General features: G+C 43.8%; 1 protein-coding gene across 2 annotated transcripts in view; it reads right to left on the bottom strand.

Moving 5' to 3' along the window:
- Positions 1 to 6464: 6464 nt before the first annotated feature.
- Positions 6465 to 17080, bottom strand: part of efna2a (ephrin-A2a) — a 110134-nt gene continuing 99518 nt past the window's right edge. The window contains exons 2-4 of one of the 2 annotated variants that reach the window (XM_064331403.1): positions 15559 to 15851; positions 10808 to 10873; positions 6465 to 6875 (exon numbers count right to left, since the gene is read on the bottom strand). In XM_064331403.1, the coding sequence (XP_064187473.1) occupies positions 6751 to 6875; positions 10808 to 10873; positions 15559 to 15851 (484 nt within the window). In that variant the 3' untranslated portion in view covers positions 6465 to 6750. The remainder of the gene's footprint in view (positions 6876 to 10807; positions 10874 to 15558; positions 15852 to 17080) is intronic. The other variant, XM_064331402.1, reaches the window with a different exon arrangement.

Below are 17080 nucleotides of genomic sequence, written 5' to 3' on the forward strand. Positions count from 1 at the left end.
GACTACTGTGGCTGAATGTTCAACTTGGAAAATGCACAATAAGCATCGATTGAACATAAGAACATAAGAAAGTTGATGATGAGAACTGGCCATTCGGCTTGTTTGATGTGCAGATATGAAATCATATTGTGCTGTATACCCATTGGCAGTTATGCATTATTTAAAATGGTGGACAGGTTGTAGGTCACAAGGTTCCTCATTGAAACTAAAACAAGTTCCTTCTGTTTAGTTTGATTTAAAATGTTTTGGGATTACTTTTGTTTTTAAGTGCCAGAATTCATGTTTTACTTCACAAATATTTAATAGCCATTTTATTTAATTTTTGCATATGTGTACTATTTACAACAACTGCTGGACTATCAGAAAGAATACAAGCCTTTGGATGAAGCCAGCAATGCCTATGGAAATGTAGCAGCCTTCGTGTTGTGAATTCCACTCATATTCTTCCAGGTCTGACTCAGGTGATGTTTACATCAGGTCTGAACGTGCGCCTTGAATTAATCATTACTATTAGAGTTGAGTCAGCCTGCCTCTACACCGCAGAGAAAATTACCCAAATCTTGGAAATAAAACGTGCAGTCTGTGAGTCTGTGTGATGACTCATTTGCTTCGACTAGTACCATACACTCCACCATCAAAATAAAATAATAGAATGTAATATGAGTGTTGTAGAATATTAATACATCTTTGATTAAATATGACCTACATACTCTACTGTTTTACTGATGTACTGTCATATCTAATACAATATATGTGAAAATTGAAGCCTTTATTCACACCAATGGACTTTGTATTTAATTTCTGGGCTGAATAGCATAATGGCATAACTTTTTTGTCAGAGCTATTTAAAAGCTTTTAAAGAGCGTATCACACACAAAAAAATATTGCATTAATGATTTCGCTAGAATACAAGATGGCGTATGGAAGAACAGCTTTGTGGAATAAAGTATGTGAAGTCCGCGCTGAAAATATATGCCTCTCATGAAAGCCTGGAAACCTGATGCCTTTTGTACTTAGTCCCCAACAGAACCTCACCATAAATGTCAGAGGGTTAGGTAGGAAACAGATTTCATCTGGATGCAGGCAGTGCACCCGCAACAGATCGCATTACAAATTTTGATTACCCAATGATTCAAGAGCCATCTCTCCGGCTCCTCTGCTTACTGCCGCTGAAACTTTTAAGCCCTCTTTCCAAGTCGTGACAGAGTGGATGCGATGCCATCCTGGAGACTCCCCTGTCACAAAACCGAAGCAGGAATCAGAAATCAAAACTATTTTGTCACCTGGACCATCCGAAGGACAGCACATTGTATAGTGGTGTCATGTTGCGAAGCACTCGGTGGGTTTGGTGTTTGCGATTGTGAGTCACAATTTGTTAGGAATGAGCTGTGATAGCAGCTCTGTTTTATCTTGTTAAGCAATGCCTGGGGTGCAATCTCCTGGAAACCCCCTGTGGGAGAAGCACTTCACATCAGGGGCCTGATGGGCCTTGGCTGCAGGGTTTTTTGATTGTGAAAAGGTCAAGCCAAGCCCGGCAGAGGAAGTGCACCTCACAGAGTTCCTGCTGTGGCAAGCCGTCGAGCAGAGAAACACAGCACAGGGGTGAGAACAACACAAAAACTGAGAGAGAACAAGAAATGAAATGCCAGAGTAAACAGCAAATAACAAGTAACAAGTTTATGTCTCCTCTAGAGGTAGAAGTCGAAGTAGAGTGGGGTAAGGGAAAAACAGCAACAGTATGCCATAACTGGTCGATATGCTTATGCTTGCTTTCGGTGTGTATGTACTGTACATAGTACTAGTAATAAAGTACATGTACTTAATTAGTAGTATTTATATTCCTCTCATGACTGACAGAACTATGATGGTGCATTTTGAATTAGAGCACATCATTATAAAATCAATGAACATTATCATTGAGCTAAGACCTGGAGGGACTAGTTCAGCAGATTTCTAAAAAAATCTAAATATCTTTTAATTAGGAACAGATGAAGGACCACAGGGAAAATAGTTGTGCTGGCCAATTAAGCAAATAGCCAGAGACAGTAAGCCACTGAGAAGTTGCCAGTTGCCCTGAAAGAACTGGGTCAATGTCCTCTAATTGAGTTAGTATGATGAGAGTGACTGTTATTGTTTAACTCCTATCATTCTTTGTGCAAATCAAGTAAACACATGTCAAAGTCAAGTGCTTCAGTTGGAAGAGCCCAGATGATTTTAGAGCCCCATGTATCCTGAGGGGTTTGGAAATACAGTATTAAAGGTTAAATAGGTATAAAAGCTCAGTGAAGTAGCATAACATTTAGAAAGCGTAATTAGATCTTGGATCGTGAGTCTCATAAAAAGAACCATTACCATTCTGTATAAAGCAATGTATTTGGCAGCCGCCAACTATATATATATATATATATACACACACACACATAGAGAGAGAGAGAGAGAGAGAGAGAGAGAGAGAGAGATATTGTGGCTCTGATTGGGGCTATAATGTACTTATTCTGTGTGTGTGTGTGTATATACAGTAAATGACAGTGGGGCACAAAGGAGTATCAGACAGAAGTACTTCATACTTGCTGACTTTTAAAGTGTAGCTCTAAGTGATGGACTCAGAAATGAGAGAGCGCAGTGGGAGATGAAGACCATTGCTGCTATTTTGTGTTTTCAGACACAGCTAGTGCCAACTGCCACTGCAGAAACGACCAATGATAATTCTACAGCTTCACTTTAAACTACTCACACTCTGGATCATTTTGACTGTTTTTGAGAATTACAAATACTCACATCACTTGGGTGGTGGGATTTTTGTTTTTCAATTTTGATGTCCTTGGGAAAAGGTTCCCCCCCCACCCCCACCCTGATTAAACAGGCAGGCTGTGTCTTGACGATGGTACCCTATTTTACAATATTTTCAATATTTATTTTAATTGTACGCTATAATCAATCCCGAGATTAATATGGTAGTGAAACTTTAATAGTAATCTACTGATTGTATAACAGTAAGATACCAAGGCCTGTTTTCAATTTTTAAAAATGGATACAAATGTTCCCCAGAGTGGCCAGAGAGGGTTATGTTTTGTAGGAGATGAAGATTGTGAAAGGCTTTTGATTATATACACTTTCCCCTTGGTCATCTTGCTGAAGGGGGACACAGCGCTCTCACTCACCGCTGGTCAGCAGCAGCACCATTAGCAGTTCACAGCAGAAGCGTGCGGTTTGTCCCCGCAACACGAGCGGCGGCAAGACACACCCGGCCCCCGCTTCCATCGGCGAATTGAGGGGAAAAGAAAATAGCAGAAATTGTGAGAAGAAAATACCCCGGTAACCCTTCAATTACCCCATCTCTCCTTTATCAGCCTCCCCGGGAGTTGGGCGCTGTCTCCGTATGGGGTACCTGCAACATTCAGCGCTATCAAACAACATTTCCTGATCTCCACTCTGGCACCTTTTCAAACAACAAACATCCCAGCCTGCCCCTCTTCCCTTCCGCCGAGACCACATGGGCCGGCTCTTAAAGGCAGCGATGCAGGGGAGTTTCTCCATGACTATTTTATACTTTATTTCCACTTTTTTGTCATCATCCTCACATCCTGCCTCCTTATCAGCAAAACCTGCAGTAGCTGCCATGGGAAAGTATTGATCGTTTTAAATCACTTCCACAAGCCACAGCAGATTCCTCCTCTACCAGACAGTTTGATGATATATATCTGGATATATATATATATTTCTTTTCTTTTTCATTTTTTTGCTTTCTAGTTTATTTGCAGAGATGAGCCGATCTCACACCAATACAAACCTGTCTTTTGGAGGCCATGCCAGAGTGACATGGAGTGAATTGGATGGTAATCTTGTAGTTTTGCAGTTGAAATGAAAGGAAATAGTCTTACTGGCAGCTTTACTTTTTGTGAATTTATCAAACACGAATTGATACATTCCTAAAATTAGCTCCCCTCTGAAGACTCACTAGGAGCAATCAGCAGAGGTTAGAAAGTATATTCTTAAGTGAAAGGGTGTCATTCCAGCAGAATATTTATAATGCTGCGTTGCTACAGCCAAAAGGACTATGTCAGGGAATTGACAAGAGTATCAGCGGGTAAACAGTAAATAAAAGTTGAACAACAATCAGTTTATTTTTGGGAAAATAATCCCATTTACCCCTACTTCCCAATTCAGTTTCTAACCAGTTTGTTGAACTGTGGAATAATGTTTTATTTACTTACAAAATATGTTCCGATGCCTTGACTTTACTTTGACTACTTGACATTGTTTTTAAAGAACACTTGCACATTTTTTTTTTTACAAATTGATCTTGCAAATTAATTTAGAAATTAAGAAATACCTGAAATAATGACTGATAGCTTATGTTTGATCTTGGCAGCTATTATAGACATTCTGACATCATATAATTATTATTTATTTTCTAGGTACAGACACTTCATGGTGCAAACCAGAGTTTTTTCTGCTATAGACAAAAAGCTTTATTTGTGTTTTTCCTTTTTTCCTGTAGCTTTCCTTTGCCCAAACAAGAACATTTTATAGGAACTGAAAACATGTTGTTCCCACATGAAAGTCAAACAAAAGATGAATTGATCTGATAATCACACCATAATATGGTTTTCACCTTTGAAAAAAAAAATCATTACAGGACTACAAGTACCAGAATGCATTGTGATACAAGCAGAAAAACAACAACAACAATAGCAAACGGCTGACTTTTCTAGGCTTGTCTGACTGCAGAGACTGGTACCATCATCACTCTAGTCATTCAAGGGTCTACATTATAATTTCATATCACATATGAATCATTTCTGCTGCTTTTTTGAAAAGTAAAAAGTAAAAAATAACATGGAATAAAGTAAAATATAAAAATTGTATTCAGGTAACTTTTTAAAATGTTTTTCTGTTTTTTTGTTGTCATTTAGGTTGGCTCTCACAGAAATCATATTTTTTTTAATGATCTCCATATTAGAGACGAGCGTTCCAATAAAAAGTCACAGCATTAGCGCCTTGTCCCTGCCCCCAGTCATTTGATGAAGTTGTAAAATGGGTGTCCATTAGTTAGGCAGAAGTGCTACACAGACTCAAAACTGAATGATTTTTTTCTTTCTTTTTTTTTTTTTTTTTTTGCTGCGCTTTTTTGTTTGCTTGCTTGTTTGCTGCTTCCCTGGTGAGAAAGCCAGGTCCTGCACACAGTCTTGTGGGCACAGGCCCCAGAGAGTTAGCTGAATGAGCATCCAGTGCCAAATGCGAGGCCTTGACTCTCCGGACTTTTCCACTGAAAAAGCTTGTCTTCACCAGCTCTCAGGCAGGGGACGCGAAGTGGCACAGCACGTCAGACAAAACTCCACATAGAGAGCGAGGGAGAAATGGAGGGGAAAAGGAGGGATGAAGGGAAAGGGAGGATGAAAGGGACAGTGATAGAAAGCAGCAGGGAGAAGAGAGAGTACGGGAAGTAGAGTGAGCGAAAGCAAGGTTTGTAATTCACAAAAATACTTCATCACCACAGGATGTCCCCCTTCCACTCAGTACTGTAGCTTATGACCAGAAAATTTCATATCGGTTTCAGCACCAGAGGAAAAAAGGCAATTTTTTTTTACTGTTCATTTGTTTTTACTAAACATTCTTTTTTTGTGAAAAAAGATTATAAAAAAACAACATCATTGTCCTTTCAGCCATGCGACTCCTCATACGTTGATTCAGCGTCTGCACATTTAGCTCTCTGGCTGCATATGATTACCGTCCAAATCCTGATGTCTCCCACACCCACAGTTAAAAAAAAGGAAAACTAGAGAAGCGTCTTTGGCAGATTTACAGAAAAATGCCTTTTCTTAAGGATGGCTAATGTTGAAACTTTCTGGGACTGTGGCAGCATGGAGCAGACAGAGAATGAGAATGAGAGGGGGAGGGAGGGAGAAGAAGAAAGAAAGAAAGAGAGAGAGAGAGAGACCCCACCCTGAGCACAGTCACTGGAAAAGTGAAGGTTCTATATGCAGATGGACACAGTCCAAGACTAACAGAGCCTTGACCAACAAAAACTATAAAAACTAAAGCAAAAGAAAGGTGTTCACGATGGGAGTGGGGCTTCAGTGGACTGCCAGTGGAGATGAAGCAGAGGAATAAAAACAGGTTACATGGAGTGGTGGGGGACTCGGAAATCAATCATTTTGCTCTAGCTGCACTGCACAGCTATCCATCAAAAAGAGGAGAGAAAACATGCTGAGAGCATCTTGTGCAGGACTCTCGCTCCATCCCTGACGGCCGCTGTCCATAATCACTTGCAGGGGTTGAGTTGCGTGTGGAGGTCGAAGGTCGCCGGGAGCGTCAGCGTCAGCAGTATTTGTGGCAGGGTTCCAGTGAATGTGAACAGTGTGGTCTTACACTGTCCTGATGGTGGCTGAGACGTAAGGGTAACTGGAGGGGTCTTCCGGGGGGGGGTTAGGGTATGAGATGGGGTGGGGGGGAGTGGGGTGCAGAAGGTCCACTGTGGAGTAGGCTGCAGAGGAGGGGTGGGGAAGGCCCACCGTGGAGGAGGCTGCAGAGGGGGGTGGGGAAGGCCCACCGTGGAGGAGGCTGCAGAGGGAGGTTGGGGAAGGCCCACCGTGGAGGAGGCCGCAGAGGGAGGGTGGGGAAGGCCCACCGTGGAGGAGGCTGCAGAGGGGGGGTGGGGAAGGCCCACTGTGGAGGAGGCTGCAGAGGGGGGGGGTGGGAAGGCCCACTGTGGAGGAGGCCTGCAGAGGGTGTGACAGGGCAATGATGCTATGAAGAAGCCAGCAGCATCAGCAGCATGGCCAGCATGAGCGAGAGGCAGGGGGCAGCCACACAGCAGCCGCCTGTGCTGTCATCTGTCAGGAAGGGCTCTGGGGACTCGTACACAGAGTCATCTGAGACACAGGGACACAGACAGAACACAAGTGTTACAGAATGCGAGTTACAGTCAGACAACACCATGTGAATTACTGCAGCATTACAGCACCTGTATTACCATTCAATTTGCGAATATGAATTTGGTAGTGTAAGTATATTTGAATTATAGAAGCACCACAAAATATGATTTGCAGCAGTAGGATCTGGCGAAATGAAATCAATTACATGATGGAACAGAGGAAAAGAAAAACATAAAATCTTGAAGCTTTAGACACTGTCCCAGCCAGCCCACCGTTGCTTTAGCGAAGCAGTGCTGAGCTGTTCACAGCTCTGCTGCGATGTTTACTGTGAAGATGAGATCAGAGGGAAAGCGTCCACCCTCAGATGACAGTGCTCAGAGAGAGAGAGGGACCTGTCTGGTGAAGCCAGGTACCCTGAGACACGTACAAATGCCATGTCCAAACACTGTAATCCTCAGTTCAGTTACACTGTACATAGCATCGCTCCAGTTCCCCAGCCCCCATTAACCTACCCCCAAAATTACTCTTTGATTTTGGACTATTTTTTTCCCAAATGGTTTAACCAGACCTTTTTTTTTTAAGACGCCAGTTTCAGACAAGACTGTTTCCATTTCCAAAAGACATTAGGAGGGGGGGTCTGGGAGAGCAAGGGTTAACCCCTGTCTCCCAAACAAGATTATGATTTTAGGCCTCAGTGTGCGCATGAAAATAAACAGTCACATACCAGACTTAGCCAGGGAGAATTATGGTAATGGCTCGGACAGAGCTGGCAAGGGAGCAGATCGAGTTGTTATGTATAATAAAGCTCCTAACAGACAGGCCCACATTCTTTACCATATGCCAGAGGTAAATATACACATATTTCACAATCAAAATCCCACTCAGGTTAGACCCTGATGAGAGAGAAAATTGAATTTAATCTGTTGGCTGTACATACTCTAATAAAATCCTAAATAAATCATGGAATACAATAAATGTCTCCCTTCCCTCAACAATTCAAAGGGCAAGAAAGGATTTCCGATTATTTATTTGGACAAGAACTTGTTTTGGGAATCTGCGATGACTGGCCCCATTTTTCAGCACAGAACTTAAAGTCCAAGGTGTATTAACAAATGGGCCATAAAGGTTCAGGAAACTGAAATCTCTTTGTTGCTGATGTGTTGTTTAAAACGTATAAAATGTATGTATAATGTATGTACAAAAACCTGCACCAAAATTGGCTTGCTTTCTTCCTTGGCTTAATGGCAGGTTTTCAGAGGGTGAGATTAACCAGGTGTTAGTTACGTAACAAAAACCTTTTCTTGAAATCTTTTCTAAATGTAATATGTAAATGACGCTCTTGCCACTTTTGTGGGGGTAATGCAAGCTAAATTGAAAATGCCTAAGCATTTCCCCTTCTTTGGATGTGGAGATTTTCTTTCTCTGGATTTTATTTTCACAAAAATGAAGAGACGTACAAGAAACGGGTCGTATTTCTGGAGACCACGGGCACTGCAACATTTCAATAACCAATACAGTGCCCATTTTCGCCTGGAACTTGTCGCAGAACGTGGTGGACTGGAAAGTAGTCCTACCATTAGCTAGCGACAATTAAATAGCTTTCAAGCTTACAATGCAGAATCAATGACTTTCTTTATTCAAATGCAAAGTCCGGAGTTTGAAACTGCTATGAAGTCTAATGTTAGTGTACAGTAGCTCAGTGTTACAACGTTGTTACACAACTATCTGATGGTAAAGCCAAGTTTATGCTGCTTTCTTTCGTTTTTTGTGGTAGTGTAAAGTTGCTGCTCTAACCAGCTGCAACCTAGCTAGCGATGAGGAATGGTTTACATATGATGTGTCTTACAGATATGAATGTAAATGAGTGCAGGATACACACCCACCCTGTCCTTGTCTGCCGAAGAGGTCACAATAATCAAATAATGTTAATTACAATTTAATGGTTATAATTGGGTTTAAAACTTGAAATAAATATTAAGAAGATATTAAATTATCAGCTCTGGGGAATATAACCACAATCTGAATCCAGTTGCCTTGACCCGTTAAGGGCTGATAGAATTGGCTGTACAAGTCCCACTGGAGCTACCGTGAAAAGTATTTTATGGTTCTTAAAGTTTGCGTCTAAATTACATAAAAATAATGTGATTAACAGAAGTATGATTTTTGAGATCTGTGATATTTAATTATAAAGCCCATCAAGATCGCGTCACATTTATTTAAAAATCACTCTTGGCAGATAAAACTTGTATGATTTTAGTTGACAATTCTTCAAGGTTTACGCGTTAAATAAAGCCCCAGAGTCCTAAAGAAAAATTTCCATTTTTAATCAATCCATCAATTAATATCTTTTCACAGCACCAATTATCAATCCCAAAACCCTTCATTAAAGCTGGGATGAAGCAGTCTGAGACATCACAAGAAGCATATTATCATATCAATCTAAATTACATCGCAAGAGTTTAAACAATAAGACCTTAATGATGAAATTACTGCACAGAGCAAAATGCATTAGGGGGCAATATGAAGAACCATATCCAGTCAATTTTTCATTGGTGCTTCAGTAGCAGATCACTGAGAATCTAAGAAATATGCATCTGTACTTGGGAGGAATAAATAAATTTCAATTTACATGCAATTGCCTTAACTGTTCTGGGGAATTGATGTTTTCAGTGCTAGTCATATTTATTCATAATTATACAGAGATAATGGGATGACACAATCAGTCAGCCTATACTGGAAATAAATAGCTCTGGAATAAGGCTTCAGGACATTATTCTGCAAATGACACTTAAAAATATTGACATAGTCATCTGAACTGTGAAGGCAGTTTAATACCTTCCTTTTCTCTACCGGGTTTGTACAAATAGCTTGAAACAAATGAGTAGCTTGTCTGAGCTGAATAGAAGCTACATCTGCAAGTTGATTACCAGTTCAGACAGGCTCACTTCGGCTAACTCGTTCATAACAGTAACAAATAAACTGACCATGAACTGCTGAAGCACATTCAAGAAACTGGAAGCCTAAATGAATGAATGAATGAATGAATGAATTAACGAATGACTGAATACGTAAATATACACAGTATATTACAGCATGATTACATGTTTTCAACATCTTATTCTGAGCTGCAAATGTTAGACTAAAGGTGCTCTACAAATGAAGGTAACGATTGTTACTGAATAGAATCAATGACTACATTAAATCAACACCATATCCCGACATTCAGCTGAAAGCATAGAAACAGAATATAATTTTTCCAGTGTTAATTCACATAAAAATGTATAGGTGTGCACAGAGTACATCTTAATGTGGTTCCTGTTCAATGTTACAGCAGCAGCACCAAGTGAACATTTTTTGGGAGTTTAATTCCAACCTCCATTTAATTCACAAACGACAGCCCTGCTGCCAGTGGCTTTCTGACGCTTTTGTTTTACTCCTATGGGAGATCGGCATCTTGGTTTAGACTTTATGATTAGTTGGTAGGTCAAAGTCTTGATTTTATCTGGCCCCTTACAGATGAATAATTTCCTCCAGAAAGTGCCCTGAGGCCGGTATTATCTGTTTCTATTTGTACTGTCCATCTGGGAAGCTCGCGGCCCAGTAATGAGTTATGCTGCCTCACTGCCGAATAGAGGTTTGTCTCTTCCTGACAGGCAGAGCAGAGACAATGACGGAATGGGGATTCACTTCATAAATCAACATTGACTCGGGCTTCAGTAGAGCACTAGCTTCAGACCAGCAGCAGGAGCACGCCACGCAGGCGTGGCGTCCGTACCGTACCTCAGTCAAGTCTCAAGGGTCACGCGAGACAATGTTGAACAAGGACACCCGTGATTAGAACTGAATTCCTGAAATCGATGCAATTGAGATCAACACAGGCTGTAAGTGGTCAGGACTGCCGTCCGTCGGGCAAAAGGGGCGGGACTTACTCGTGGGCTTGACGTACACTTTCAACTTCAAGCAGGGCTTCCCGACAAGGTTGGGGTGAGGAGAAGCTGCAAACAGAGAGGAAGACGAAGAATCGTGCATCAGTTTCAGCGTTCTGAGGTGCCCTCATTCCAAAAGGGAATGTGTAATTAGTAATGGTTGGCATGGCTGACAGTACTGAGAGTCACTACAGGAAAGCAGACATGTTTTTTTATCTGCAGGTGTCATGGTCTGTATTGGGAACCTTCTGTTTTGGCAAGAGGGAGAGATGTGACTCATCAAAACCCACGCAGTCCTTTCTCCTTTCCCCCCTATGAGAAGGCAATCAGTCTGCATGACATCAAAGCCACAATGTCTAGATAACAGACAAAGCCTTCGCTGAAAGAAGAACCACACCCATCCTGGCATGATAAATGCCCCCCCCATCCCCCCCACTCCTCCCGCCTCCGCACAGCCATCCTGCCGGTCACCCTGATCGCCTCGGGCCATGTGACACTGCCACCAGAGCTGGAACCCGCCGCTGACCAGGTGCTCCACCGAAACGTTCATGTCACCAATCAATTCCCAGGCTGTACTGTGACCGGGGTGCAAAGAACAAAACTCCACCGCGCCGTGGTCCAAGTCACCAAGCACGCTCACACACCATATGGCACCATGGAAAAAAGATCATTTAATCCACCTCTGAAATGGTAATAAAATTACAGGGAAGGAAAGTAGAGGATGGAAAATGTCTCAATTAATAGTGCTTTATTCTTAACCTTGAAAAAAAACTAAGAGCACTTGTGACTCAAAGATTGCTTTTACACCCTAATGGAAGCTTAATCATAATTTCACTGTGGTGCATTGTTTTATTTTTTTTCCATCCATAGAGTAACAAGGCATTTTTCCACTGCATATACAAAACAGGCACATTAAAGCCTGTTTGCTAATGATAGTCTTTTCAATAATGGGCTTTTTTAACAAGTGCTCCCGTTTGGGTGGGAAATAATTCGGGAGCGAAGGTCGTGTGTGTGTGTGTAAATGTGTGTTAAAGATAACACAGAAGGCACAAGCTAAAACAAAAAAGAGGACTAACACACACAGTCTAACAATACTGGTTAAAATTAAAACACACACACACGCACAAACACACCATGTGTGTTAGTCTGTAGCCTTCTTATGTTCAAACCCTTGAACCCCCACTCTTCCCATCACCCCCTCAACCCCTCACCGCCACCCCACCCCTCCCCCCCCAGAGTGTGACTCCCCATTGAGCCAAAGATCCCGCGTGGGGGCGGGCCCAAGCTTCACTGGCGGCAGCTGCGCAGAAGAGGCTGTCATAATGCCATCACCGCCAATCAATCAGGGCTGGGAGGAGGGGGTGGCATCAGAACCGGGGTGATGGACAAGCTCTTTTGTCAGCAGATAACCCAGCCAGGCCCCCCTCTCCTCCTATAGCCCCACACATCCATCCCTCTCCAGTCATCCCCCTGCCCCAGCACCCCAGGGGCCGTGACAGCTACAATATTGGTAGTAGCCAAACAATCTTCTAAGGGAGGAGAGAAAAAAAGAGTTGTGAATAGCGGGGCAAACTGCTTCCCAGCCCTGGCTGCTGTCTGGGACAAAAGGGCCCACAATACAGGGCCTGACTGGGAGCTTCGGGGCGGAGTGCATTAAAAACAGCTCAGGACCAGGAAGAATCACCGACACTGAATGCTAACTTTGAACCCTCTTTTCTTTTTGTTTCCTCTTCTCCATCTTCCTCTTCTCCTCCTTTCGGGAGTGACAACGTCCCAGCATGTATAATAAGTGGTGGGACGCCCCGCTGGTTAAGAGGGGGGACCATTTCGCTGGCCTCTTCTTTTTCCCAGCCTAAATACCTTTCCGTCAAACCCCCACCCCCGACAACAATCGCCACTGAAATGTGCACTGCGTGTGTGTAGAGAAAAAAACAAAACAATATAAACCATTAGCATCCATGCACGCTGGAGTGATAACAGGGACTCCCTGTCTGGGAATGGAGACATGTTGACAGGGGGCCAGTCCCTCAGGGCCCCGCTACGTCCCAGAGCCCACGGCGCTGCAGGAGCAAAGGTTCCTCCTGTTCTCCGCACGGGAGGCTCGTCACATTACTGTCCTACACTGCAGCTCTCCTTCTCTGTCCTTGTCTCCACTCAAGGCTTCCCACTTACAGACAAGACATCAGGATCTGTCTGTCTGACGATACGAGTAGTTTGTTTACATTTTATACAGTGTATATATAAAAAAAACCATTCAAATGACACTTGTTGTCAAGAAAGTGATGTACTGGCATGCCGAGCATTTTTCTCAAAAGTTGTTTGAAGGTGGCAGAGTGAGTGATGGAAGATACGGTGCTTTTCTGAAATATTTTGGGAGAGAATAATTGTTTGTTACTTGACAACTGCAATTGTTAGGCCTTCCCAACAACAGATGGCAGTGAGTCACTATGAATGAACAAGCAGAAAAATACACTTTCTGCGCAAGAATACCTTGGTACAGCTTTTACTTTGCAAAGTGAGAATTTGACTTCTAGTGCCGGTAGAGTCAGTTCTTTTCAGAAATATCCTGTATCTGTCACTTTTATTTGTGCTGCTAGAGGCTCAGTCACTCAGCGTGAAATCACGACGTCTGTTTTACTGCAATGTCAGCTGAGTGGCAATATCCTAGAAACACACAGAACGGGGGAGCAAGAGACACACGATCACAACGACCCAGTTAATGAGCCGTATTAATTTAAGATGAAAAGCCTTATTCATTTTTCTCTGAACTTTTTTTTTTCTCTCTCCCCCTCCACTCTCAGTTCCTCTAAAGTTTTCTGAAAACAGAGGGAAAAGGGGAAGAGAGGGGAGGAAAAACAAAAAGAGCTGAAATTGCCTCATTAATGCATCCGGCACGCTGCCCCGAGCCCTCTCCTGCTTGGGCTCAGCGGGGGCCCTTTTTATCAGGCCAAAGGACACCTTTCACTGGGCCATTAGCAAAACAGGGACAGATGCGCCCAGGCAAATTCACTCCCATCACGCGCGCCCAGACACGGAGGAGGAGGGCGAGGAAATTCAACAAGCCGAAATCGGAAGTATTGTGCGCTGCGACCTTGAGACAACGGGCGTGGAGCATCCAGGGGGACGAAAGAAAAAAAAAACCATCAGGAGTGTCTCGGAAAAAAAAAGGGGAGAAAAAGCTCCCTGTGCAGCGTGGAACTCCTCGAGGTTAATGGATTTTAGTTGTTAAAATAAAAAAGACGGTAAAGATAAATGCTAAAGCCAGGAGGCCCCACTTTCACTTTCCTCCATCAGGTCCCCCCTGCCAAATATGATTTGGCCAATCAGCATAATTTGGTGCGTTCCGCATGAGGGCGCCGGTAACTGGTTTTGCACCGATCTCACCGGGTGACGCTAAGCACCCAGCTAATGACATGCTTGCCATTTGACAAATTGACATTTTCATCAAGAGGAAGAGATGGGATGTACCATTCTGAAGACCAAGGAGAGGGCAGGTCAGTCACACATACACACGCACATACAAATGCGCACACACACACACACATGCACACACGCACATACACACTCACACATGCACACACACACACACACACACACACAAGCTGCCAAGGTGCCAGAGATGAGCATTTCAGGCCTGCCCTCCTCATCTGTCCCTGAGATCTGTGATTGGTTCCAGACAGCTCAGATTTCTAACACTTGACATATTGAAGCGGCCTTCGGTAGAATGCCAAAGAAACTGTGCCCTCCTCCCAAGTTCAGCTCTCAGTGTCTGCTCTCCTCAGAGAACACACCTCCGACCAGGCTGCCCTACAACAGAAGGTCTACATGCGGGTGATGGGTGGTGTTGCTCCAACCATGTGGCAGTTTTTTCCCAGTCTAGTGCACTCACGCACAGCTTGTGTCCTGCTGCGTACAGGATTCAGAGCGAGTCTGAAGACTCTAGGGTGCAGGCTACACATGAAAACAGAGAAAGGATTGCATGTTTCACACAAAGAAGGAAAAAAGAAACCAAACCAATCAGACAGATAATGGCAAATTATCAAACATGGTTACACATTTCTGATTCACAGCGCACCTGCATTAGTGCTTGTCTTTTCATTATGATGTGTTCTGTAGTCCGTGTAAATGTGCGCTGAGGCTGAATTCGTAAGTATTATGGAGCTTATTGCAGAATGCTGTCTGTTTTGGTATGAGGTGCTTCCAGGGTTTCAGCCCGAAAAGTGGGGAGCGTCCCAAATGCAAATGGGGCTTCAGTGTAAAGCTCATTAATCCACCAGTGCTGATAGTGGGGCTAATTCTCCCCCAATTCACACAAAGGGTTTAGATTTTTCCCTCCAAAACAAACAGAAGGCCTAAGACCATAAAACTGGACAGCATTTGTAAATTTCCGCTGTTTTACATCAGTTTGGTGACAAACTGAGCAGCACTTCATATTCTGTTATGCTCCAAGCCACATGCCTTCAACCAAGGGGGAGTAAGTGCTAAAGTAAGTGACTAAAAAGCACTTTATTTTGTGTATGGTAGGCTGAGTACAGGACAGGAGTGTGCGGACAACCAGGTGTGCGTATAATTTAAGTGGATTTGTGTGTGTGTGTGTGTGTGTGTGTGTGCACGTGTGCTCCTATGCGCTTGTGCGTGTGTGTGTGTATGAGTGTGTGTGTGTGTGTGTGTGTACGCATGTGCGCCCGTGCGCTCGTGCGTGTGTGTGATCGCACTGTGAACCGTGTCAGTTTTGCTTGTCATCGGGCACTCACAGATATAGTAGTACTCGTGGCCCGGGCGGAACTCGAACCCGAGGGAGAAGGGGGTGAACAGCTGGAACTTCTCGGAGAACTTGAGGGGTCCGTTCGGGCTCTGGGGCCGGTTGCACTCCCAGCGCTTGAAGCCCTTCATGCGGTGGTCGCAGGTGGTGTAGCCGTCGTAGTTGACCATGAAGAGGATGTAGCGCTCCATGCGCTCCTGGGGAAGGGGGTCCTCGTAGTGCGGGCAGTAGATGTCCAGGTAGTCATTGATGCTCACCTCGACCGTGTACTCGCCACGCAGGAATCTGCAAGGGGAGAGGAGGCGGTTAGAGGGGTCCTGCGGGGGCACAGGGACGGACAAGCACGGCGACGGCCAGAATGAAAGGCCCAGCGTGTGTTTTTTTTACTGCCGAGGGGACGATCGATCCGCGGGCTTCGACGAGGCCTCTCAGGACCCCCGCGAATGAGCTTACAGAAAACGCCGGTTCAAAGCCAGCGCTCGCCCCCTCAAAGACCGCTATAGAACCGCACATCAATGTCATACCGTCCAGCGCACCGCTCCCCGCGTGGACCGCGATGGAAATATTCAGGGCACACAATCCTAACAGACAGAGAGCGAAACCAAGAGCGGTGATGGGCCGTGGATCTGCGAGCGGGAGGAAGCAGAATGTGGGGCAGGACAGGGGGAGATTGACAGGAGTTCACAGAGTGAGAGCAGCTTTATTAAGTGGTTTCACAGGGTCTGGCTCTCACCCAGCTCCGGTGAAATGAGTTTGCCGGTTGGGGCAATTTAGACACAAATTGAGCACCTGCATGGTGGCATAGATCTGCCCACTGCAGAATCCCCATGAGTGCATGTAGTTTACAGGGGCTGCTGCAATGGCTATTACCTCATAGCATGGGCCAGCTGAACACTGTCCCAGCGCATGGAGGAGAGATGATTCCACTCATATATTCAAGCTCGTCCTAAATCGCATTCTTCTTCTCAGAACGCTACATGCATTATATTTTTACACTATTTCTCCCTTGGACCTGGAAAGTGACAAGTCATGTTCCTCCCACTGGTACCATTTTTATCCCTTCCACCTTGCACACAATACCTGAATCAAATGTGATGGCTAAAGCCCAGGAATCTAAAATGGTTTGTTACCAGCACCCGCTCCTGAATTAATGTGGCTGGACTATAACTGTGAAAAAATGTGTACTAAAATATGTAGTACACACAAAAAAAATCAAAAATCAAAAATCTGAAGAATACAAACCAGCAAATAACTGGTACAACGAAATAAAGAGCTAGGTTTGAACGAACGGGACATAACAGGAGTGCTTCATGATACCGCATGAAATGTTAGAGAAGTGTATGTGTATTAATGCTAAAAATACAAACGCACTCAGTTACAGTCACAGAAAAAAAAAAAATTTATTGCCAAGAACGTGCCATTTCATTAATGTATAACACGTATTAATATGTTAGACAAACCAATAATGGCACACACACACACACACAAAAACACGCACAATACTCAAATACATG

Source organism: Anguilla rostrata, chromosome 4 (assembly GCF_018555375.3).
Source record: "Anguilla rostrata isolate EN2019 chromosome 4, ASM1855537v3, whole genome shotgun sequence".
Lineage (NCBI taxonomy): Eukaryota > Metazoa > Chordata > Actinopteri > Anguilliformes > Anguillidae > Anguilla > Anguilla rostrata.